Raw genomic sequence first — 25,011 nt, 5'->3', positions numbered from 1 at the left:
GCTTTGGATAAAAGCGTCTGCTGAATGCCCTTAATATGAATTGAAATGTACTACTAATGGCACAAAGAGTACAACCGTAATAATAGGCCTACCAATAATAATATATGTTATTCGTAAATAATCATATATGTATACTACTAAACAATATAAGAATATATTAACATAAATTTGTAAGATAAATGAAAGACATCATTTCAATCCCATGTCATTTTTTATAATGTATTTTTATTGCTGCTGAAACATATTCACATATTCACACACTGAGGTCAGGTGGTTGGGCCGGGCAAATGGGAGGCGGGCCTCAGAAGGGGGCGGGGCTCTGCTGCTGGTACCGGCGGTAGGTCTGCAGGAGGGAGTCGGGGACCCGGGGCCGGACCACCTGCAGGGCGGCGTGGAGGTGGTCCGCCGTCACCTGCTGCACCGTGATGTCCTGCTGCAGGGCCAGGAGAGCGGCCTCCCGCACCACCGCCGAGATCTGGAACACATGGTTATACATGTTAATAACACGTTAATAATGCGTTAATAACACGTTAATACATGTTAGTACTGATGTCCTGCTGGAGGACCAGGAGGGCTGCCTCCTGGACCACCGCCGAGATTTGGGAAACATGTTTTTTCATGTTAATAACACGTTAACAAGGCATTAATAACGCGTTAATAACATGTTAATACATGTTAGTACTGATGTCCTGATGGAGGGCCCGCCGCCGAGATCTGGAACACATGTTAATAACATGTTAATACAACATGTTAATAACACGTTAATAACATGTCAGTACTGATGCCCTGCTGCAGGGCCAGGAGGGCGGCCTCCTGCACCACCGCAGAGATCTGGAACACATGTTTATAACAAGTTAATAATACATGTACTGATGTCCTGCCAGGAGAGTGGCCTCGCAGACCACGCCGAGATCTGTTAATAACAGATTAATAACACGTTCATAACAAATGAATGACACGTTAAAACATGTTAATAACATGTCAATACATGTAAGTACTGATCAAGTAAAGAGCACCTTCCCCTCCTCCTGCTCATCCCCCCCTCTCCTCCTCCTGCTGCTGCTCCATCTTAACCATACCCGTTTATTATGGTCTCCTTTACGCTACTGTCGTTACTGTGGTGAGAGAGAGAGAGGGGGAAGGAGAGAGAGAGAGACAGTGTGTGTGTGTGTGTGTGTGTGTGTGTGTGTGTGTGTGTGTGTGGTCATGTGCATATATGTGCGTGCACACACGTGTGCTCAGCATGCTGATAGCGCTCTTTATCAAATAACACAACCTCAGCATCACCCAGAACCACAGACATCCCCTCCCTCCCTCCCTTCCTCCCCCCTTCTCCCTCCCCCTGTCCCCTAGCCCCCCCACGACCTCTGGGGCTCAGAGGTCATCGGAGCTCCTCAATGTGCTCTAGAACCAACCAACCACTCTACCGGCCCCGAAGAACTCACAACACCGCCACACACCCAACACACACATGGACAAAACTAATTACACACTATTTATGGCATTGATTTGGCACAACCTTACCCAAATAATTCAGTTTGATGTCGTTAAGGAGCAGGTTGGGGTTAGACATTACAGAGACAGGTCGTTAAGGAGCAGGTAGGGGTTAAACAGTACAGAGACAGGTCATTAAGGAGCAGGTAGGGGTCAGACAGTAGAGACAGGTCACTAAGGAGCAGGTTGGGGTTAGCAGTACAGAGACAGGTCGTTAAGGAGCAGGTAGAGGTTAGATAGTACAGAGACAGGTCATTAAGGAGCAGGTAGGGGTTAGACAGTACAGAGACAGGTCATTAAGGAGCAGGTAGGGGTTAGACAGTAGAGACAGGTCACTAAGGAGCAGGTAGGGGTTGGACAGTACAGAGACAGGTAGGGGTTAGACAGTACAGAGACAGGGGAGTTGATCCAGGACCTCTTGAACCCTGTGACCTCTACACTATCCAATCCCGTAGCATTACAATACACGGTCTGAGGATCATCAATCACGTGAGCCGGGACCTGCAGCTCAGCCAATCAGAGTCAGAGGAGAGGAACACAATGCGGTGCCATCGATGGGACGGGATGGAGAGAAAAAGGGGCGTTTCCATGGGGATGGCCCGGTGATGATGTCATCGCCCGGACCACCTAATTCCTTCCATCTATCATCTCCATGGACTGTAGAAAAAACAAACCCTACTCCCCCCCCCCCCCCCCAATGTTTAGTGAAGACCCCCGTGGTGGAACACCTGCATGGGGAGGGGTATAGGGGACAGAGTGTGTGTGTGTGTGTGTGTTGGGGGGGGGGTCTTGCTGTAGATGGTATGTTTGGGTATGGATCAGACCAACTCTTTAATCAGGTATGTGTTCATTCTATGTATGAGTGTGTACAGCGTGTATGTGTGTGAGAGAGTGTGTACAGTTTGTGTGTGACTATGTGTGAGTGTGTACAGTGTGTATGTGTGTGAGAATGTGTAGAGTGTGTGTGTGACTGTGTGTGAGTGTGTACAGTGTGTGTGTGTTAGAGAGTGTGTAGTGTGTGTGGGACTGTTTGTGAGTGTGTACAGTGTGTGTGTGAGTGTGTACAGTGTGTGTGTGTGTGTGTGAGAGTGTGTAGAGTGTCTGTGTGACTGTGTGTACAGTGTGTATGTGTGTGAGAGAGTGTGTAGAGTGTGTGTGTGACTCTGTACAGTGTGTGTGTGAGAGTGTGTAGAGTGTGTGTGTGTGACTGTGTGTGAGTGTGCACAGTGTGCATGTGTGTGAGAGAGTGTGTACAGTGTGTGTGTGTGACTGTGTGTGAGTGTGCACAGTGTGCATGTGTGTGAGAGAGTGTGTACAGTATGTGTGTGACTGTGTGTGAGTGTGTAGAGTGTGTATGTGTGTGAGAGATTGTGTAGAGTGTGTGTGTGACTGTGTGTGAGTGTGTACAGTGTGTGTTTGTGTGAGATTGTGTAGAGTGTGTGTGTGACTGTGTGTGAGTGTGTACAGTGTGCATGTGTGTGAGAGAGTGTGAACAGTGTGTGTGCGTGCTGCTCCCTAATCAGGAGAATGAGAGCAGTGTTTTCTCTGCCGGCCTCAGATGGCATATTTACCAAACAGCCGCGAGACCTGCTCCACTGGTGTGTGTGTTTGCGTAGAGTTGTGTGCGTGTGTGTGTGTGGGTTTGTGTAGAGTGGTATGTGTGTGTGTGTGTGTGTTTGTGCGCTTTTGATTGAATATCTTGGTTAGTGGCAAGTCTTCAGGGTGTGATGCCAGTCTAAGATTGTGTAACTGCAATTTTGACGTGTGTGTTTACTGTGCGTGTGTGTTTATGTGAGTCAGGGTGGGACACACACACACACACACACACACACACACACACACACACACACACACACACGCACACGGTCGTTATTGTAAACACAAAGGTCAGGTCACCTCTCAGGGGACAGACAGATGCTCTGCTGGCTCGCTGCTCAGAACAGGAAGTGAGGCGTCTCCCCGCCAGTACGACCCAGACGGCACCTGAACACAGATCCTTAAGCAGCAGGAAGGAGATCCACTACCTGCTCAAGGACGGCCACGTCAACGTGGACCACAACATGGACCCATCAACACTACCAGGACCGGGTACTGAGGTGTGGGTCCACCAGGACTAGGATCAGGTAGTGGGTCTACCAGGACCAGGTCCAGGACCAGGTCTAGTTAGTGGGTCCAGGTACTCAGGTGTGGGTCCACCAGGACCAGGCCCAGGATCAGGACCAGGACCAGGTCTAGTTAGTGGGTCCAGGTACTGAGGTGTGGGTCCACCAGGACCAGGCCCAGGACCAGGATCAGGTCTAGTTAGTGGGTCCAGGTACTGAGGTGTGGGTCCACCAGGACCAGGCCCAGGACCAGGACCAGGACCAGGTCTAGTTAGTGGGTCCACCAGGACCAGGCCCAGTACCTGGTCCTGGTTCTGGTCCTGGTCCGGGCCTGCAGCAGAGTGCGTCTCCTGTGACCTTTGTTTAACCTGCGCTGTCAGTTAAGCGTGTTTATATTTATCCAGGAAGCGGGGGGGCAGGTGCAGACAGGTCTGACAGCTAGCCGCCGCCGCCGCCGCCGCGCAGCGGGCTTGATGTTTGTCATGCTAGCTTAGAGGAGCGGGAGGGGGAGGGGGAGGACGGTTTGGTGGAACTTGGGCACGGTGGGGGGGGGGGGGTGTTACGTAACACATGTGGAACCCATATCGGGTGCTGTGGCTTTTTCACAACAGCGGAGCCCACATCCAGGCTATCCCATAATACTTCACTTATCTGGGAGGACGTAAACGCACTGATATCTGGTGTGTGTGAGAGAGAGAGAGAGAGAGAGAGAGAGAGAGAGAGAGAGAGAGAGAGAGAGAGAGAGAGAGAGAGAGAGAGAGAGAGAGAGAGAGAGAGAGAGAGAGAGAGAGAGAGAGAGAGAGAGAGTGTGTGTGTGTGTGTGTGTGTGTGTGTGTGTGTGTGTGTGTGTGTGTGTGTGTGTGTGTGTGCGCGTGCGTGCGTGTGTGTGTTCATGTGTGTGTGTGTGTGTGCACACTTGCGCGCGTGTGTGTGTGTGCGTGCGAGCAAGTGTCGCTAATCCTGTTTTTTTAATATCTGTTTAGAAAGTCGTATTAACTTAACATATTGTGTGTGTGTGTTTAAACTCATGTGTATGTAAGTGTGTGTATATGTACGTGTATGTGTTTGTGTGTGCGTCTGAGTATGTGTGTGAGTATGTGTGTGTGAGTATGCGTAAGTGTGCGTGTGTGTATATGTGTGTGTGTGTGTGCGTGCATGCTTGCATGTGTGTGTGTGTTTAAACTCATGTGTATGTATGTGGTTGTATATGCACGTGTATGCGTATCGGAGTATATGTGTGTGAGTATGTGTGCGTGAGTGTGTGTATATGTGTGTGTGTGTATGCTTGCATGTGTGTGTGTGTAAGTGTATGTAGGTGTGTGTCACATATGTCTATGTGAGTGTGTGTGTGTGTGCATGAGGCAGGCCGCTCGGCTCCGCTGCTCCCTGCGTGTCCGGACTGCCCCCCCCCCCCCCCCCGCCTGCGTTCATCAGACAGCGACCAGGACGCCAACAATGGCCTCAGTGATGGTGGAACCATCGGAGCGGCTCCACACCTGCAAACCCACCAGGCCCACCTCGCCGCCAGAGCCGTCATGGCGGCCGCATGGCTCTGGAGGCCATCCGAGCCTGTGGCCTTCAGAGCCAAAGCCGTCATGGCGCCGCAGCCGCCCTGCTGTGCGGTGAATGCCGCAGGTGTCTCTGTGTCTCCCGCCAAATCAGGCGTGACCATCTCCTCCTCCCAGCCCAGAGATGCTGGGCTCTAGCAGCGGGACGGAGCTTATCTGGTCCGAGGACAAAGTGAGAGTTGGAGCGTGGCTGCTGTTTGGGGGGGGCGGCTCTCACGCCTCTTTGGTTTGGTTTTGTTCCCCCCCCTTCCCCCCCGCCCCCTAACCACGTCCTGTCCCCTGAAGATGACATCACAGACCGCACAGGTTGAGTGCTACACCTGGGTAGAAGTAGATGTTGATCTGTCTATCTGTTGAATAATTATTAATTCATTAGCAGTTAGTGTAGTGTTCATTATTTTTATTCTTTTTAATGAAGTTTATGTGTCTTCACCTCACATCTTTCTGTTTCTTGATCACATTGAGGGGTTTTGGGAGAATGATCGTCTACTAGAGAAGGGAGTCGGACCAAAGCAGCTCCTAATCCCCCAGAGCTCCTGACGAGAGGACGAGTTCTTGTGTTCTACGTGTGTGTGTTGAAGGTGGTGTTGATTACACACTACTAGATACAAACTAGGATACACCGCCTCACCACACATCCTACCATCTCCTAAACCACCACAATCAGAGAGAGAGAGAGAGAGAGAGAGAGAGAGAGAGAGAGAGAGAGAGAGAGAGAGAGAGAGAGAGAGAGAGAGAGAGGGCGCATCTCCTTTTTGTGACAAACAGTATCAAGTATAGCTCGTGGTACAAGGAAAGGAGGAGGACGACGACAAGAGGAGTGAGGAGAAGGGAAGGAGGAGGAGGATGAAGGAGGACAGGCGAGGGAGTAGGAGGAGGAGGAGCGAGGAGAGGGGAAGGAGGATGGAGGAGGAGGAGAAGGAGGAGGAGGAGAAGGGGGAGGAGGAGGAGGAGGGGTAATTGAGGAGCGCCTGCAGCACTCTGGGTTTAGGGGAAGGGTGTGTGAATTCGTAGAAGTCCTTCTGTGTGTGTGTGTGTGTGTGTGTGTGTGTGTGTGTGTGTGTGTGTGTGTGTGTGTGTGTGTGTGTGTGGCCTTTCAGACAGTTAAAATAATTACACACACACACACACACACACACACACACACACACACACACACACACACACACACACACACACACACACACACACACACACACACACACACACACACAGGAATGTAATTAATGTCAGTGTCAAAGAGCTGGGACCCAGGAATCACCCACTACAGACAGACAGGCAGACGGACAGACAGCCTATGAAGAGAGATTGAAACAGGATCCTCCGAGCGACCCTCGTCCTAATAAGAGCCCCAGGGGCTTCGGTTTCCGAGGGGCCCCAGTACCGGTGTGGTGGGGCCCCTGTAGCTGGCGTTGTTAGTGTACGGGCCCCGGCGGTCCGTCCTCCATCTCAGGCCCTGCCAAGACAAACCCCCCCGCCCAGCCTCCCCGGGTACCACGGCAACGCCCCCTCCAGGCCCTCTGACCACCGCAGGGCAGCTGGAACGTGGTGGTATATATAGCTAGGTGCAGCATTGCGGAGGTTAGCCTGATGATGTGTAGCGTAGCTTAGACTGGTGTAGCATTGCGTAGGTTAGCCTGGTGTTGTGTAGCGTAGCGTAGCCTAGCCTGGAGTAGCATAGCTTATGGTGCGTTCGAGTATTCTCTGCGAACCGACTCGGATCTCGGATCTGATGCCACGCCCACACTTCAAGCGTTTTATTATTTCGCTCGGTCGTTGGAGGAAAACATGGACGCCACCCGGAAAGCTGTTGTCGCGGTAGCATTGGCAGAGGACCAGGCGATCCAATATAAGTAGGCTATGGCCATCGTCAAGTCAAGTCAAGTTTATTTATATAGCACATTTAAAACAACAGTAGTTGACCAAAGTGCTGTACACAAATACAATATATTTGTGTACATAGGCAGAGATACGGACGCAGTAAGGTATTGCAGTAATACGAGTGATTGATATTACCATTTAAACCACCAAAGTGGTCCAAGCACAATGAAAACAGTTCATACTTCAAGTCACATGGGCGCAGCCATCTTGAATTCTGTCTCGGAATTTCGCTCGGTCACCACTGAGTTCAACCGAGATGGCGAGATCGCCGTCCGAGGAAAAGGGGCGTGTTTGTGCGTGTCGCTAGGCAACGTCCTCGGACCTCCGAGACGGATGGATATTAAAACGCACCATTAGTCAGGTGCAGCATAGCGGAGGTTAGCCTGATGTTGTGCAGCGTAGCTTAGCCTGTCGTAGCATAGCATATCCTGGTGTTGCATAGCGTAGGTTAGCCTGGTGTTGTGGAGCATAGCGTAGCTTAGCCTAGTGTAGCATAGCTTAGCCAGGTGCAGCAAAGCAGAGGTTAGCCTGGTGTTGTGTAGCGTAGCTTTGCCTGGTGTAGCATAGTTTAGCCTGGTGTAGCATAGCTTAGCCAGGTGTAGCATAGCCTGGTGTTGTGTAGCGTAGTTTAGCACATCCAGCCCCCTATCAGCTGCTTGCTGCGGTACTGTACTGGGCGTCTTCAATATAAAGCCTGATGCAAGCGAGCATATATAATCTTAGCCTGGCGAAGGCAGTCCAGACCCCAGCTAGTCACATGCTAGCGAGCTGTATCTGGGAGCCTCCAATCACCTGACGCCAGATGGCATAGCTTTGTTTAACATCGCATAGCTTAGCATAAGAAGTCCAGATCCAGCAGCAGTCATGAGCATGCCATGAGTCATGAACAGCCCAGCCACTCGACCGTCCTCCCATCACAACACCTGGGACACCATGGGCCCCGATCACAGGTGAACAACAGGTGAGCCATGGGTCAAGGTGAAGCACAGGTACCAATACACTTCAGGGGAGAGCGTCACAAGCCGGGCCGCGGCGTGTCTCCCCGCTCGGAGACACACCTGTGGAGGAGGAGACCGAGGTGACCCTGGCCCCACTTCCCTCGTCCCCGCGGGACGGAACACAACAGCCCTTGTTTTGGCGTCTCCCTATCCGAAGGGCGGGCGGCAGAACCCAGTGAAGGCCGCCGTGTGTGTGCTTGTTGTGTCGACGAGCGACACACCAAAGGTCACCGGAGCGAAGCCTCAGGGATTAGCGTGTCCTCGCTGGCCCTGAGGAGCCAGGGGCCAGACTAAACAGGAGCCGGGGCCACTGATAGATCAGCCAGTGACAGACGTCCTCCTCTCTGGGTCCTCTCAGAGTGACCGGAGGATCCTCTGCCTCCTCAAACCCACGTAGAAGGAAGGCCTTCAAAACGGACTGCATTTATACCACACTTTCCTATCCAGTGGCCTCTCAAAGCGCTTTACAATATTGCCTAACATTCACCCAATTCACGCAAACATTCACCCATTCATAAACAGATTCACAAGCCGACTGGCGGTGTCAGCCACCTAGGCTGACAGCCAGCTCGTCAGGAGCAGTCAGGGTGAGGCGCCTCGCTCAGGGACACCTCGACGCTCAGCTAGGAGGAGCCGGGGATCGAACTAGCAACCCTCCGGTTACCAGCCAACCCGCTCTCCCTCCAGAGCCACATGCCACCCGACAACACACTCCAACGACACGGCCCTCCTCGGCGGCCCCACAGGACTGTTTGTTTATTTGTGGAGCTTAGCGGCGGAGGCTACATTGTGGAGGCGGTGTGAATCACCCACTGGGCCGAAGGGCTGGGAGGCCCTTCCGTCGGACAAAGAGGTGTTTTTGTGTTCCCTCGTCGGACCCCCTGACAGACCGTCAGCGCTGTGCCCTCCTCGCAGCTCCACTGACCAACAGCAGGGCGGAGACGTCACACGTCCAGACTAGTAATCGCATTCTGAGCCGCGGCAGAGCCTTCATTTGCAGGCAGGCTGCGCTCACAACAGCCCTCTTTCCTGGGCTGAGAACACTGGGAATGCTAGTTTAGAATACTGCAGTAACACTGGGAATACTAGTTTAGATTACTGCAGTAATACTGGGAATACTATTTTAGATTACTGGAGTAGCACTGGGAATTCTAGTTTAGATTACGGCAGTAACACTGGGAATACTAGTTTATACTACTGCAGTAACACTCGGAATACTAGTTTATATTACTGCAGTAACACTGGGAATACTAGTTTGGATTACTGCAGTACCAGAGAGTCCTAGAGGAACAGAGATAATACCAGGGGAGTACTTAATGCATAGAGACAACACCATGTCAGAGTAGTGCAGAGAGGAAGCTCTGTGGATACTCTGGGGTTTGGGATAAGTATTAGTTGTTGTAGTTTTCTGAGGCACTTAAGTGCCTGCAGTGCAAGGAGGTTCTGTGTATCATGGTCACAGCATGTGCGGTTCTTTGTATCATGGTTCTGTGTATCATGGTTCTGTGTATCGTGGTCACAGCATTTGCGGTTCTTTGTATCATGGTTCTGTGTATCGTGGTTCTGTGTATCACGGTTCTGTGTATCACGGTCACAGTGTGTGCGGTTCTGTGTATCATGGTTCTTTGTATCATGGTTGTGTATATGGATGGACCCACCTCGGCTCCGGAGTACTTCTCTGTCCGGCCCACCAGGAGGTCCAGGCTGACGTCGGGGGACACCGGCGTGTTCCTGAACTGGATGTTGAAGATGTCACGGCGGGTCTGGGCGTCTGGGAGCGGGACGTACACGATGCGGTCCAAACGGCCCGGTCTCATCAGCGCCTGGGAACAGAGAGGAGAGGGTTAGGACCACCACAGGGCCTCTGATGGACCTGAGAGAAGAGGTTAACTAAGGAAAACACGTCAGAGATAGTTTGTACAGTACATAAATAAAGACACTCAAATGTACTTTATTAATCCCAGATGGGAAGGGTGTCACAGCAGAGAATACTACAATCTTCAAATTGGAGTACTTCTTAAACAACATACTATATTAGGTTTATTAGGTATTAGGTGTGCAGATTAGGTGAATAAATAAATAAATCAGAGTTGACTTGACACACTTGAGGAGCAATCAAAGAATCTCGATATCTTGTCCATGAAAAACAACATGTGTGAATAAACAACACCTTACGGTCTGTTTTGAAGTTATGAACCAGGAAACCAACCACCAGCCACTTTGTTTTCCAGGAGTTCCTCGTCTGATTAAAAGCTTTCAGGTCTCAGGTCAGGTAACCCAAGATGTGGCTGCTGCAGGTGACCTGCCAAGTACCTCTCCACTAGTGTTAAAACCAATCCGCCCTGTCACTGCCGCGGACAAACCCCTTAGCCTGCGACACAATGTGGACATTATCTGATAAAACCCTCCACATACACTGGAGACCACGTCTCTGTGACCCCCAAACAGCCCTAGAGTACCGAGAGCTGCCTGCGTCTCGGCTGTCAGACGGCATTAGGTGGCAGGCGCCTCTCTTGAGCAGACAGGCGGACGGACGGACACTCAGAGCTAGCCTCCATTAGCGGGCTGGACACGGTTTAGGTTGAGTGGAGTGGCTCATAATTAGCTAGCTAGCAAGTGGAAGAATCTGTTATGTTGGCTAGCCAGCAAGAGTTTGATATGTCAGCTAGCATTAGCTTAGTCCAAGTTAAATTAGCTAGCTAAAAATACTATCAAGTGAGTCTCAACTGTTAAATTGGTTAGCAAGCTAGTTACATTTAGGGCATTTGGCAATGCTTTTATCCAAAGTTTTGTTTTGTTTCGTTTATTCTGATCCCCATTAGCTGATGCCAAAGACACCAGCTACTCTTCCTGGGGTCCACACAAGAAAAACAACGTACCAAACAACAGATAAAAAAGGAAAAGCATATAACAAAGAAAAAAATCAACATACAAACAACAGATAAAGCAAAAGGAAAAGACATATAACAAAGAAAAAAAATCAACATGCAAACACCAGATGAAAGAAAGGAAAAAAAATAAATAACCTAACCATCAACACAAAAAAACAACAGATGACAAAATAGAAAAAAAAAAAAAGGATAAGTGAGTAGATAAATAAAAATTAGTAATACATACTAGTATCCAGTGCTAACAGCCATGAGGTGTTGCTTCACTTGTTTTTTGAATCCAGCTTTGTTCTGGGTTTTTGAGATTTGATCTGGAAGGGAGTTCCATTCTACCATAGCCCTGCATAATACTGTACGTTGTTTTGAGTTTGTTTTTATTGTTGGAATTGTGTAGTTACCACTGGTGGCATGTCTGGTGGGGTATGTGTGTACATTAGAGCTGAGTGTGAGCTGCCTAAACAAACAGTCTTACAAAAAAATAAATAAATAAAGTGACTTACAAAAAGTACATATGTCGGAAGAAAGGAACAACATTATATCTCTTTGCCAAGCACTAACAATCATTAGGTTAACCTAGTTCCCATAGACAACAAAGATAGGACAAGATGCTACACAATGCTAAGTACTATTTTTAAGTGCCAGCACGACACGTACAACACACAATAAGTGTGTGCATTAAATTCCAGGACGGACAACATACAACATTAAACATACATAGTTCTTGGCAGAACAGATACAAGTGTGCTACATCACGCTAGGTAAGTACAAGACTGAACTGAAGTTTGGCCCGATATGTTTAGCTTGTAAGAATAGTACAGCATCCTGGATTCAAAGACACAAAACACGCACATCGCCGTGACAATAACAACATTAGCCTCAACAGACCCACGAAGGGGAAATGGTTAAAAACGTTTCACAGCTCCCAGGATGATTTAGAATGTTCCGGTGCTTTGTGTGGATGTGACATCAGCGTCAGCGCCCGCATCACTTCCTGTCACCCTGGTCTGGTGGCGCTGCCCAGGTAGCGTCAACAAGCTAACCTCTGGCGAACCCACCGCCAGCAACAACAGGATGTGTTTTGCAACTCGTTTTAGTTTGCAGTTTGTTTCTGTACACACACACACACACACACACACACACACACACACACACACACACACACACACACACACACACACACACACACACACACACACACACACACACACACACACACACACACACACACACACACACAATCCCAAACACAATCATCCTTCCTCTCAGGTGTGGGTGCAGCTGTGTCGGTGTTTGTGACGCAGTGTGTCTGGTACACCTCGTACTGTTTGTGTGTTTACAGTAGTTCAGAGACACGTGCAAAATGCAGGCACGCACACACCCACTCGACACATGCACACACGCCTACGCCAACACAGCCACGTTTATAATGAAAGATAAAGGGTAACGACCATCGATAGAATCAACCTTTAACTCTTCCTCCACAGTGTCCGTTTCACAGGAGAAGATGGACTGTTGACCTTCCACATACTGGATGGAGAGGAGAGAGAGAGGAGGAGGAGAGGGATAGAAAAGAGAGGAGGACAGAGGAGAGAGACAGATAGTAGAGGAGAGAGAAAGAGAGGAGAGGAGAGAGAAAGAGTAGAGGAGGAGAGTAGGATAGATAGAAGAGAGGAAGAGGAATAGAGGAGAGGAGGACAGAGATAGAGGAGAGGAGAGAGATAGAGGAGTAGAGAGATAGAGATAAGAGGAAGAGAGATAGAGCGCGGAGAGAAGGAGAGAGAGGAGAGATAGAGAGGAGAAAATGATAAAAGAAGGCTCATAGAGAGAAAGAGGCATTTCCCCCTCCTCCTCCTCCTCCTCGCGATGTGATGACCTCGTTGTGACGGATGACTTCCTGTCGCTCCCCCCCCACTGCCAGGAATTCTGGGAATTCACTATGTGAGCGTAGCTGCCTCACCCGCATTCTAGTCCTCTGAATGTTTACTATCAGACTCAGCTAACCGCCTCACTCTGAGACCCTGGCTCTATGTCATGACCTTTGACCTCTCTGAGATTTCTTCATTAGCATTCATTCTCATTGGAGGACAGACAGGCAGGTAGTAAGACAGGTAGTAAGACAGAAAGGCTGACGGCCGGACCGCCAGTGAGACAGGCATCCAGGTTGTAAGACAGATATTAAGACAGACAGACAGGCGGTAAGCCAGGTAGTAGACAGGCAGTACGTCTGACAGCCAGGTAGTGAGACAGGCAGTGTGTGGTTCTGTAACCAGTCCTTCCACAATCCAGCTTGCCTCCAGGTGTTTCACACTCACAACAAACCCTGCAGGGAACCTCAGACTGGCAGCCTCTCTGTGGTAGCACACCATGATACCACGCTAACCAGCCCTGGTAAGGTCTTGCTACCGGTATAGCAGCAAGCTAACCAGCACTGGTTCGATAGCAACAACACTAACCAGCACCAACATCACTTACATACAGCTAGCATCGGCGCTAACAATCACACGCTAGCTCCAGATTCCGTTAGTAGTGGCACAAACCATAAGAGAGAGAGGGCTAGCATAATTCTCTCTCTCTCTCTCTCTCTCTCTCTCTCTCTCTCTCTCTCTCTCTCTCTCTCTCTCTCTCTCTCTCTCTCTCTCTCTCTCTCTCTCTCTCTCTCTCTCTCTCTCTCTCTCTCTCTCTCTCTCTCTCTCTCTCTCTCTCTCTCTCTCTCTCTCTCTCTCTCTCTCTCTCTCTCTCTCTCTCTCTCTCTCTCTCCTAATCTTAACCCTTTGTTAGCCCTGGCTTCCGCTACCTCATTATGCTAAAGTGAACCTGATGATCCATCCACATGTGCAGGCGTGGCTACACTCCAGCTGGGATTAGCATTAGCATCCAGTACGACGGGCTATCTGCATTCAGGTGTGTCTTTGGCTGGTGATGTGCTTGTCTTGGGTCGATGACACAACAGCACACACACTGACTGTATTTAGTTATACATTATAGCCTCGGAACATGTGATTGATTCGTTTCGGAGACGTTTAACAGATTTCAGGAACACAAACACAAACGATTATATCTACTGTTTGATGTTCAACATTCCCCCTTTTGAGAACCACATGATATATTTTATATGAGGAATAAAACCTGTTGCATATCAACATCAGCCATCTGATAGTGTGAAGTATTCTTCAATGTCCGGTCTTCAGAACAAGACTCCTCTGAAAGGAATATCTAGCTTCCTAATGTCGTTAGATTACATCCAAGTGTGACGTGTTTACATGTACGCTGCGTGGAATGGGAGTGTGTGTGTGTGTGTGTGTGTGTGTGTGTGTGTGTGTGTGTGTGTGTGTGTGTGTGTGTGTGTGTGTGTGTGTGTGTTTGTGTGTGTGTGAGACTGGAGTGTGAGAAGTGTTAGTTGAAAGAGGGAGCGAGCGGGTAAGAAGGAGTGAGACGAGGTGAGAGACAAAGAGAGAAAGACAGAGAGAAGTTTTGATCATATGGAAGCCAGGTGAGAAGGTGTGTGTGTGTGTGTGTGTGTGTGTGTGTGTGTGTGTGTGTGTGTGTGTGTGTAACAGTGTATGTTTGTGTAACAGTGGGTGTGTGTGTGTGTGTGTGAGAGAGTGTGAGCGTGTATGTATAAAACAGTGTGTAAGTGTGTGTAACAATGTGTGTGTGTGTGTGTAGGGGGGGTTATTGAGGAACAGCAGCTGGGTTCCAGTGAGGAGGGGTGAGAGGGTGAGAGGGTGAGGGAGGAACACCACAGCTGCCTGGGGCCCCCAATAAAGTCCGGAGTCTGTCAAAACAACTCCTTCATGAGGAGGATACAAAATGGCGGCTGACGTAACTGTCCTGTCATATGGATCTCTTTTATATTTCTTCACATTCATACATGAATACATATGCATCTACACATATACATACACAAACTCTGTATTCTCTGTACATATTGTTAGTCTTAGGACAGTAACGATCAATAAAGAGGTGAAGGGTCAGCGCGGTGTGTGTATGTGTGTGTTTATGTGTGTGTGTGTGAGTGTGTCTGTTTACGCGTGTGTGTGCCACTATGAATGGGTGAGTGTTGTGGTCGGAGCGACAGGTGTGGAGGTGGTGCAGGATACACAGGAAGTGAGCGGAGAGCCACGTGGAGGCGGGGCTGGGGGTCGGGGCAGGGGGCGGGGCTGAGGGCGGGGCTCTGAGCAGCAGCTGTGTGTTTATAAGGAGGTCTGCTTCCTGTGTCCACACACACACTTAGAGGCCGGGCGTCATGACCAGAACTTAACCCCACCCCCCCCTTCCGCCTTCACCTCCACCACACCATGCCCAACTCAACAGTCCCATGAAGAATGAGAGAGAGAGAAAAAGAGAGCAAAAGAGGGACAGAGAAAGAGAGAGTGAGAGAGAGAGGCATAGAGAGACAGGAAGAGTGAGAGACTACCACAGTGTTTCAGGTTTCAGAGTGACAAGGTGACCTCTCTAGATCCTAGTGGGAAGGAGATCCGCCACACGCACACACACACGCACACTACAAACACACACACACACACACACACACACCGCGCGCACACACAACGCAAACACATACACGCTGCCCATATGCATGTGTGCACACGCCTTAAAGGCGCATCACAGTGTTATCGTTCAGTAGGGACAGAACACACAGACGTTACTCTACTGTCCTACAGATCACTCTGATAAAGGACAGCGAGAAGGGGGAGGCAGAAACAGAGAGGGAGGGGGAGAGAGGGAGGGATAGAGAGGGAGGAAGCGGGAGAGAGAGGGAGAGACAGAGGGAGAGGGGGGGAAGAGATAGGGAGAGAAATCAACTGAGGGACATACAGAGATAGAGAGAGACAGAGAGAGAGAGATAAATTAAGAGAGACAGAGAGAGACAGATTGAGAGAGAGACAGACAGACAGAGAGACAGACAGAGAGAGGGAGATAAAGACAGAGAGAGACAGAGAGACAGACAGAGACAGAGAGGGAGCGAGAGAGAGAGGGAGAGACAGAGAGAGAGAGAGACAGAAACAGGGAGAGACAGAGAGAGGGAGCGACAGAGAGAGGGAGAGACAGACAGGGAAAGCAGGAATGGAGGAGGGGCTGAGGAGAGAATGAGAGCAGGAGGAAGGAGAAGTGTTGGAGAGGAGGAACGACACAAAGGAGAGGAAACAGGAGAGGAGGGGAGGGCTGCCCGGAGCTGGGGGGCAGACGACACCGGAGCCCCCTCAAAGGAAACCAGATCAACAGGCCTGTCCCGCACCGCCCGCAACCCAGAACCACCGCCTAGAACCACCACCCAGAGCTGCCTCCTAGAACCACCCGGAACCAAGTCCTAGAACCACATCCTAGAACCGCCATCTAGAACCGCCACCATAACAATCTCCTGAACCCCCCAGAACCAACGGATCAGCTTGCCCTTTGCTAGTTTCGTCCTACATAGCTGCGTCCTATTCATCAGAGCTAGCGATTAGCTTGTGGCTAGTTAGCCTAGTCAGTGAAGCTAGTGGCAGAGTGGAGCATGCTGTGCGGCTGGTCACCTGAGCAAGCCCCTCAGAGACCCACCATCCCCCCCCCCCCCCCCCCCCCCCCCCTCTTGTCCACCTCAGACCCCGCTAGTAGGAGCGATAGCCCCCTAGGCAGGGTCTGTTCCAATCTCCGGCTCCCAGCCCGACCTGGCTCTGTCCCCCTCAGCTTCCTGTGCCCAAACCCCCCCCCCCCCCCTCCCCATGGTGAGCTGTTGATCTTACTAAGCCCCAGAACCAGCCCCCCCCCCCCTTGCCGGCGGCCTGGTTCCTCCAGTGGGTGTCAGGATCAAACCAGGCCGTTATAAAGCTCTTATTTACTAGGGCCCTGACTCCTTTATGGGGGCCCCTGGAGGTGAGTGGGGGGGCAGGGCTCTCCATCAAGCCTGGCTGGAGGGGACTGTTTCAGCACCGTCCCGGCCCCTAAACCACCAGGAACCAGCCTACAATCAGAGGAAGGGCCCTGGGGAAGGCTGTGGCCCCCGCGGGCCGTCCCCGCTCATCAATTACCGGCCCCTGATAGGAGCCAGAGGAGGACTGGACCCCGGAACGACCCCCGACATACGAGTCTTGGGTTCGAAGCCCAAACGTGTCCCTGGCAAGATGCCCTTACCGAGGGGTGTTCAAATGGCGGCCCTCGGGCCAATCAGGGCCCTGGGATTATTTCTCGGAGTCCTATCATAAACCAATGTAAAAGAAGGAAAACCGTGCCAATATATCTAATATATTTTAAATACGTTTAAATATATGTTCACGTTTTCAATTATAATTGAATGATTCATGTCCCCTGATGACACGTTCTCATATTATTTCTATAATAATTCTTAAAGGTAATCGTATATTGGACTACTCAGCAGTCTGTCATGTCATGTGGTATATCAGAGTGTTAGCGAAAAGTCATGCAACTGATCTGAAAACAACAGAGGAGAAGACTGAGAACTGACAAATAACACGACTGTTGAATGTGTCAAACGACGTACCTTTACGCGAGGCTGTTAAAGCGGTGAGTTGTACGATAACAACGGCCGGGTTGCTCCTCCTCATCCTCAGAGTCGTGCTCCTCCTCCTAACCCGAGCACCCTGCCCTAACCCCTTCCTTCTCCTCAGGGCCTCAACCTACCTCCCCATCCAGTGTGTCCCTCTGGACTCACTGGATGTGCTAGGGCAGTGGTTCTCAAATGGAGGATGGCGTACCCCTAGGGGTACTTTGGAGTACTGCAGGGGGTACTCGGAAAATGTCACACTAAGCAAGTTTCAACCTTCGCAAGTTTCATTTCTAAAAGCTAGAGAGTAGAAAATCGAGAGACTGGACAAGGGTTTGAAATGTAAATCTGAAAACCGGGAGAAAGTAGAATCAGTGAAAAGGAAAGCATATCCAGAAGCACCAAAATATGGTCAGTTTCAGGAAGAATGTATTTGAATGGGATCCACCTCTCCATGCTCTGACCCTCCCAGGCGTTGGGCTTGTTTCGTGGAGAGAAATTAGCCAAGAGTTGCATGAAGCACAGGCCCATGTTTCTCACTCAATTTTGAGTATTTGCAGCCTTTTAATGTTCATGTTTACACTGCCAAAAATAACGCACAGACACTATTTATGAAAGATTGGTGTGCCGGCGAAGGGGTTACTCAGCTGAAACTTTGGCCTGAAAAAGTACCTTAGACGGGGTACACTCGTAGAAACAGTTTGAGAACTCCTGGTCTAGAGGACCGGACAGTAAGTAAACAGTGATTCCTCTCCAGAGCTGAACCCGGGTCGAGAGGAGGGAGTCACCCTCCGGACCCAACGCACGGCAAAACACACACCGCACTGAGCCCGGGACACACCCCTTCCTGTGGAGGGAAGCCACTTTACTGGGCTCCACTGGGAGATAATTGGCCATGCGTGGAAATGAAAGGGTTTCCTCGGTGCGCTGGTAATTACTAGACACACAGCAGGACCTACTGCATAGGAAGGGGGAGGAAGGGGAGGGAGGGGGGGGGAGGGGGTGGGACGGGGGGGAGACATGACAGGCAGGTATTAAAATCCAATGGGCGGGAACAGGAAGGAGCTTGAGAGAGGGATGTGTTGAAACAGAGAGAATAGAGGACGGGAGGGAGGGGATGGGAGGGGAAGAGAGGGGAGGAGAGGGGGAGGGAAGGGGAAGGGAGTTAGGAGAGGAGGTTTTGGGTTGAGGAAGGACATGTCTGTGGTCTGGTGGCTGGGTGGCGATTCTATATTTTCATTCAGTTCCCAGTGCCAGCCAAACATCTGCTCTCTCTCGCTCTCTCTTCCTCTTTCTCTTCCTCTCTCTCTCTCTCTCCCGGTCTCTCCCTCTCTCTCTCTCCCCCCCCCCTCTCTCTCTCTCTCTCTCTCTCCCTCTCTCCCTCTCTCCCTCTCTCCCCCCCTCTCTCTCTCTCTCCCCCCTCTCCCCCCTCTCTATCCGTCAGATCCAAGAGACTGAAACTTAAAGCGAACCTCTGCCGCTACATGTAGGGCCGCACACCTCAAGAGTTAAATGAATAAACACACACACACACACACTTCCCCAGGTATGTCAACACACACACAAGGCCTTCTGGGTAACCGTGGGGCACAGCTGTCAGTCGAGCCAGTCTTTCCTCGTTTACAACCCGAGGGAACGCAGGCAATAAAAGCGGCGCTGGGGATCCGACAGACGGATCCACCCCGACCGCGTCCCCGTCCGGCGGAGGCGCCTCGTGTCTCGGTGTTCATACTGAATCAAGGATTCATAACAGGACTCTGCTGAGCCTCTCTGCCTCAGTTTACTCACCAAACTCATGCTGTGGGGCTTTGCTGGCCAGGGCCATGCAAAGGGGCTAAACAATCATTGGATCACGATCACAATCCAATCCATTCATCAATTTTTTCACATTAAAATCCATGCACCCATTCCTTCACCTATTCATTCTCCTATTCCTCCTCCTATCCATGCACCAATTCCTTCACCCATTTATTCACCTTTTCATTCACCCATTCATTCACCAGCAGTGAGGGTGGGGTGTCTTGCTCAGGGACAGCTACAGGAGGAGAGGAGGGAGGAGGGAGGCAGGGAGGAGGGAGATAGGAGGGAGGGAGGGGAGGAGGGAGGGAGACTGTGGCTGGTCCAGGAGGGGAGGAGGGAGGAGGGAGGGAGGGGAGGAGGGAGAGCATCGCTGGGTGAGGGAGTGGAGAGGTAGGGAGGGGGGAGGGGACCTGGTCCAGGGAGGGGGGAGGTAGGGAGCCCTGGTCCAGGGAGGGGGGGAGGGGACCTGGTCCAGGAGTTTTCAGGGCTGTAAGCCGAGTCGTCGGGGGACCAGAGATGAAATCAGCCTCCTATAATCGGAGCATCTTAACAAGATGGAGGCGGCGGCCGGGAGGAGCTGACTGAGTAATGAGGGCGGTGGTCCGGACACTCAACCCCCGTCCTGCAAGGGCATATTACGTTCCCCCGCTCTGACCTTGGCTCAGAGTAACAGGACACCCCCCACCCCCCCCCGCTCTATTCCGGGAGTGGTCTTACTGTAAGCCAGCGGTCATCTGATCAGGCGCTGAAAAGGTTAACACAGAGCTGAGGCTCTGGTCCGGACGCCTGGGGCTAACGGGTTTGATAAAGCCAAACTGGTTCCAAACTGGTTTAGGATCATTGTATATTCCTCCTTGAAACTAAACAATGCTTGAACAGGGGGTCCACATGTGTCAGGAACAGGGTCGTTGTACCAACTGGTGTAGTTCGCTACGCCTTTCATGAATCCCACCCCACATGCACACACGTGAGACTCCACATGTTTATGATTCATGGGAAAACTGGAAACATTAAAAGCAGTTCTGCTCTTCAAAGTGTTTTGGAGTTGCAGGCCTGGAACGCTGTGCCCAGCGCTCACGCCCGCACGCTCACGTGCACGACCGCAGAGAGAAGACAATGAGCCGCTGTCCCGTGTGCTGTGAGCGGTGGAACACGACGGCGATGCCAGACGGGCCAGCCCTGAGAACACAAGGCCCACCACGCCCCTGGGCGCCCAACCGGCCCGGATCTGGATGAGTCCCGCTTGGCAAGGAACGCCGTGCGGAGAGAAAACACACAGGCCGGCTTTCTAAAGATAGAGAAACTGGTCTGTAGCATCCTGTCAACTGCTAAAGCTCTAAACCAACAAACCCTCCGCTAAAAGGCCCTGGATCTCCGACAACAATCCGCCGCGGCTCCACCTACCGTCACCTCGCGGCGCTTTGTTTACCCTGCGGCGCAACTCATCCCCTGGACCTTCACAGTGAAGGCTCTGTATCTGTACCTTCACAATAAAAGCTCTGTATCTGTACCTTCACAATAAAAGCTCTGTACCAGCACTTTCAAAATAAAAGCTCTGTGCCTGTACCTTCTCAATAAAAGCTATTTAACTGTACCTTCACAATAAAAGCTCTGTACCTGTACCTTCACAATAAAAGCTCTCTACCGTCACAATAAAAGCTCTGTACCTATAACCTTCACAATAAAAGCTCTGTACCTTCACAATAAAAGCTCTGTACATGTACCTTCACATTAAAAGCTCTGTACCTGTACCTTCACGATAAAAGCGCTGTACCTGTACGTTCACAACAACAATAATAGGACACCAATTTGCCCGATAAAAGCGCCTACTTTCCCAGCATACATTGCATGCATCCCTGCACCGTGACCTGCAGAACGGCAGCCCCGCCCAGCTAAGATACAGCATTGGAAGGGGAAGGGGAGCACCAGTACAAAGGGGGGGCTCAGACCATTACAAAGGGGCTCAGACCAATGCAGGGGGCTGCACCAGTACAGAGGGGGGGTGGGGGTGCACCAGTACAGGGTCTCAGACCAGTACAGGGGGCTGCACCACTGAAAAGGGGCTCAGACCAGTACAGGGTCTCAGACCGGTACAGGGGGCCTCAGACCAGTACAGAGGGGGGGGGGTCTCAGACCAGTACAGGGAGCTGCACCAGTACAGTGGGGGTCCGATCAGTTCCTATGGGGGGGGTACACCAGTACAGGGGCTCAGACCAGTACAGGATCTCAGACCAGTACAGGATCTCAGACCAGTACAGGGGACCTCAGACCAGTACAAAGGGGCTCTGACTAGTACAGGGGGCCTGAGACCAGTACAAAGGGGCTCAAACCAGTACAGGGTCTCAGACCAATACAGGGGGCCTCAGACCAGTACAAAGGGGCTCAGACCAGTACAGGGGGCCTCAGACCGGAGTCCAGCTGCATGTAGTTTGGCCCCCCTGCGTCTCTCTGGATGTGAGATAAGGCCCCTTTGAGCAAAGCCTTCCCAGGCGGGGGTCCCGGGCTAATTTGCGCCCCATTATCGGCCTCCACTTCCTCCGCAGCGTGTCCCACTCTGCCTGATTGCTCAGCATTCAAAGGTAATTTTGACCTAAACGACCTCATCTGAATTCCTTATCTGAAGGCAGCGGGTCAGTGACGTACGGGTTCTATATACGACCGCACGATGAATACGACCGACAAATACATATTGAGTTATTTGTTTATTTGACAATGCATAGCTCATTTGCAGTGCCAGAGTTAGCTACAAGCTAATTTTAATCAGTAGTCCCTGGGCAGGAAACAGAGGATACATAGAGGAGCTGTTGCTAGTAGCATGCTAGAGAGGTAAGCGGAGCTGTTGCTGGTAGCATACTGGAGAGGTTAGCGGAGCGGTTGCTAGTAGTATGCTCGAGAGGTTAGTGGCGCTGTTGCTAGAAGAATGCTAGGGTGGTTAACGGCACTGTTGCTAGTAGCATGCTAGAGAGGTTAGCAGAGCTGTTGCTAGTAGCATGCTAAAGTGGGTAGCGGCGTTGTTGCTAGTAGTATGCTAGAGAGGTTAGCGGCGGTGTTGCTAGTAGCATGCTAAAGTGATTAGCGGAGCTGTTGCTAGTAGCAGGCTAGAGAGGTTAGCGGGGCTGTCGTTAGTAGCATGCTAGAGCGGTTAGCGGAGCTGTTGCTAATAGCATGCTAGAGATGTTAGCGGCGCTGTTGCTAGTAGCATACTAGAGAAGTTAGCAGCGCTGTTGCTAGTAGCATACTAGAGAGGTTAGCAGCGTTGTTGCTAGTAGCATACTAGAGAGGTTAGCAGCGTTGTTGCTAGTAGCATGCTAGAGAGGTTAGCGTGGGGCTGATAATCCTGCTCTGTGTGATAGCCCGTTTAGAACCCTAACCAGAAAGCGCTACGGTCCAAGCTGCAAAGCCGCTGATGCTGGTGCACGTGAGCAGGCCGGGCGTGCACGTCAACACCTCCCCGCCCCAGCAGCTAACCTCCATGAAAGAACAGCTGAGCTGGGGCATTTCCAACACCTTAGCCTCGCTCGCTGGCTTTGTTGTGTCTCTCGCCCGCCCTCTCTCTCTCCCCTGCGTGTTCAATCTCAAACCCTATTCTTTCTCTCTTTATGTGTTGTTCCCTCCCTCCCTCCCCCCCTCCTCTCCCCCCTCCCTCTCCATGCCTGGCTGCAAGGTGAGGATCACAAAGGGAACACCTGGCAGACAGGGATGTGCTCCCCCCCCTCCCTCCCTCCCTCCCTCCCTCTCCCTCATCTCATCCCTCCCCCCCCCCCTCCCCCCGGCTCCCATCCCTCTCCTCCCCCCTTCCCTCCCGCCCTCCTCAGTCACTAGAATGACAAACAGGGTTTCAGCAGCAGGGGGGAGTAGGTGGGAGGAAGGGGAGGAGGGGGAGGGCCACACCCCTCTCCCCCCCGCCGGCTCGTCTTTCACACGACAGGAAGTTCCATTCAGACCAGGAGCTGCTGGTACATGTTCCCTCTCACACCCCTCCCTCCCTCCCCCTTTATCTTCCCCTCCTCCCTCTCCCCCTGCTGCCTCTCTCAATACCTCCCTGTGCCTCTCGCTCTCTTCATCTCCCGCTCTCTCTCCCCTTCTGCCTCCCCCCCTCCCACTGTCTCTCCCCACCTCTCTCTCCATCTCTCGCCCCCTCTCTCTCTCTCTCTCTAGCCCTCCCTGTGTGCGTGTGTGTTCGTCTGCATGTGTTTGCCTTTGTATGTGTGTGTGTGTATTTGTGTGTTTGCCTGTGTGTATGTATGTGTGTGTGTTTGTGTGTGCATGCCTGTGTGTGTGCGTGCCTGTGTGTGTGTGTTCAGGACTGAGTAACAAAATGAAAGAGAGGGAAATAATATAAAGAGAGAGAGACCAGGGGAGGATTAGAGAGACCAGCGGAGGACTAGAGAGACCAGCGGAGGACTAGAGAGACCAGCGGAGGACTAGAGAGACCAGCGGAGGACTAGAGAGACCAGCGCAGGACTAGAGAGACCAGCGGAGGACTAGAGAGACCAGAGGAGGACTAGAGAGACCAGCGGAGGACTAGAGAGACCGGAGGAGGACTAGAGAGACCAGCGGAGGACGAGAGAGACCAGCGGAGGACGAGAGAGACCAGCGGAGGACTAGAGAGACCAGGGGAGGACTAGAGAGACCAGGGGAGATGTCAGAGGTCCAGGCTGCTCATGCTCTCTGTCACATGTTGAACTAAACTACAGGTAGAAACATATAAGAAGTTTACAGATATAAACCTCGAGACACAAACACACACTTACACACTTACACACACACACACACACACACACACACACACACACACACACACACACACACACACACACACACACACACACACACACACACACACACACACACAGTAGGTCTGACCTGGCAGCTCATCTCCAGTGAAGAAGCACTTCCCTTTCTGGTAGAGGTCATTAGCATGTGTTATGTATTTATAATGTACTCATTATTCCACCTCTACGCCCTAAGACTCGGTCCAGCGCCCCCTATGGTTCCACACGGTAGGACACAGATACACTGCAACACAACATGGTAGTGTCCGTGGTGTTCGAGTACCTGTGTGACTGTGGTGTCTGTAGTGTCTGTGGTGTCTGTGGGGTCTGCAGTGTCTGTAGTGTCTGTAGTGTCTGTGGTGTCTGTACTGTCTGTAGGGGTATCTGGGAGGATGTGAGCGGTACTTCCCCAGCAGGACTGCAGGAAGGCGGAGGAATGTCAGTGGATTGGATGTCAGTCCTCCTCTAAAAACAGCAGCTTGTAACTTTAGCAGCTTCCGGGAAACACAGCTCAACACATATACAACCACCCAACACAACCCCATACACCACTGAACACCATCCCATACACCACCCAACACCACCCAACACCACCCAACACCACCCAACACCACCCAACACCACCCAAAACACCACCCCATATACCACCCAACACCACCCGAAACACAACACAACACCACCCAACACTAATCAACACCACCCGGCACCACCCCAACAACACCCCCTACACCACCCCTACACCAACCAGACCTGTACATCTTCATTTTTTCTCTCTCTGTCCCCCACTCTAGACAATCTCTCTCTCTTTCGCTCTCCCTCTCTGTCTATGCAATATTATAGGGCCCTGTCATTACCCTACCTCCTCACCCTACCTCCTACCTCCTCACCCTAACCCTAACTCCTACCCTACCTCCTACCTCCTCTCCCTACCTCCTACCTCCTCCCCCTACCTCCTAACCCTACCTCCTACCTCCTCACCCTAACCCTACCTCCTACCCTACCTCCTCACCCTACCTCCTAC

At 51.4% G+C, this 25,011-nt stretch overlaps 1 protein-coding gene across 1 annotated transcript; it reads right to left on the bottom strand.

The window, feature by feature from the left end:
* Positions 1-205: 205 nt before the first annotated feature.
* LOC132466340 (ATPase family gene 2 protein homolog A-like) lies at positions 206-24,575 on the bottom strand. Its single transcript, XM_060063523.1, has 3 exons — positions 24,082-24,575; positions 9,702-9,866; positions 206-475 (listed from the first exon to the last, which is right to left on the bottom strand). Exons 1-3 carry the CDS (start codon positions 24,136-24,138, stop codon positions 302-304), a joined length of 396 nt encoding a protein of 131 aa, XP_059919506.1. The 5' UTR covers positions 24,139-24,575; the 3' UTR covers positions 206-301.
* Between the last annotated feature and the right edge of the window lie 436 nt (positions 24,576-25,011).

The sequence above is a fragment of the Gadus macrocephalus genome, chromosome 10 (assembly GCF_031168955.1).
Source record: "Gadus macrocephalus chromosome 10, ASM3116895v1".
Classification (NCBI taxonomy): Eukaryota; Metazoa; Chordata; class Actinopteri; order Gadiformes; family Gadidae; genus Gadus; species Gadus macrocephalus.
The sequence above is the reverse complement of the archived record's forward strand: the minus strand, read 5'-3'. Positions and strand labels throughout refer to the sequence as shown.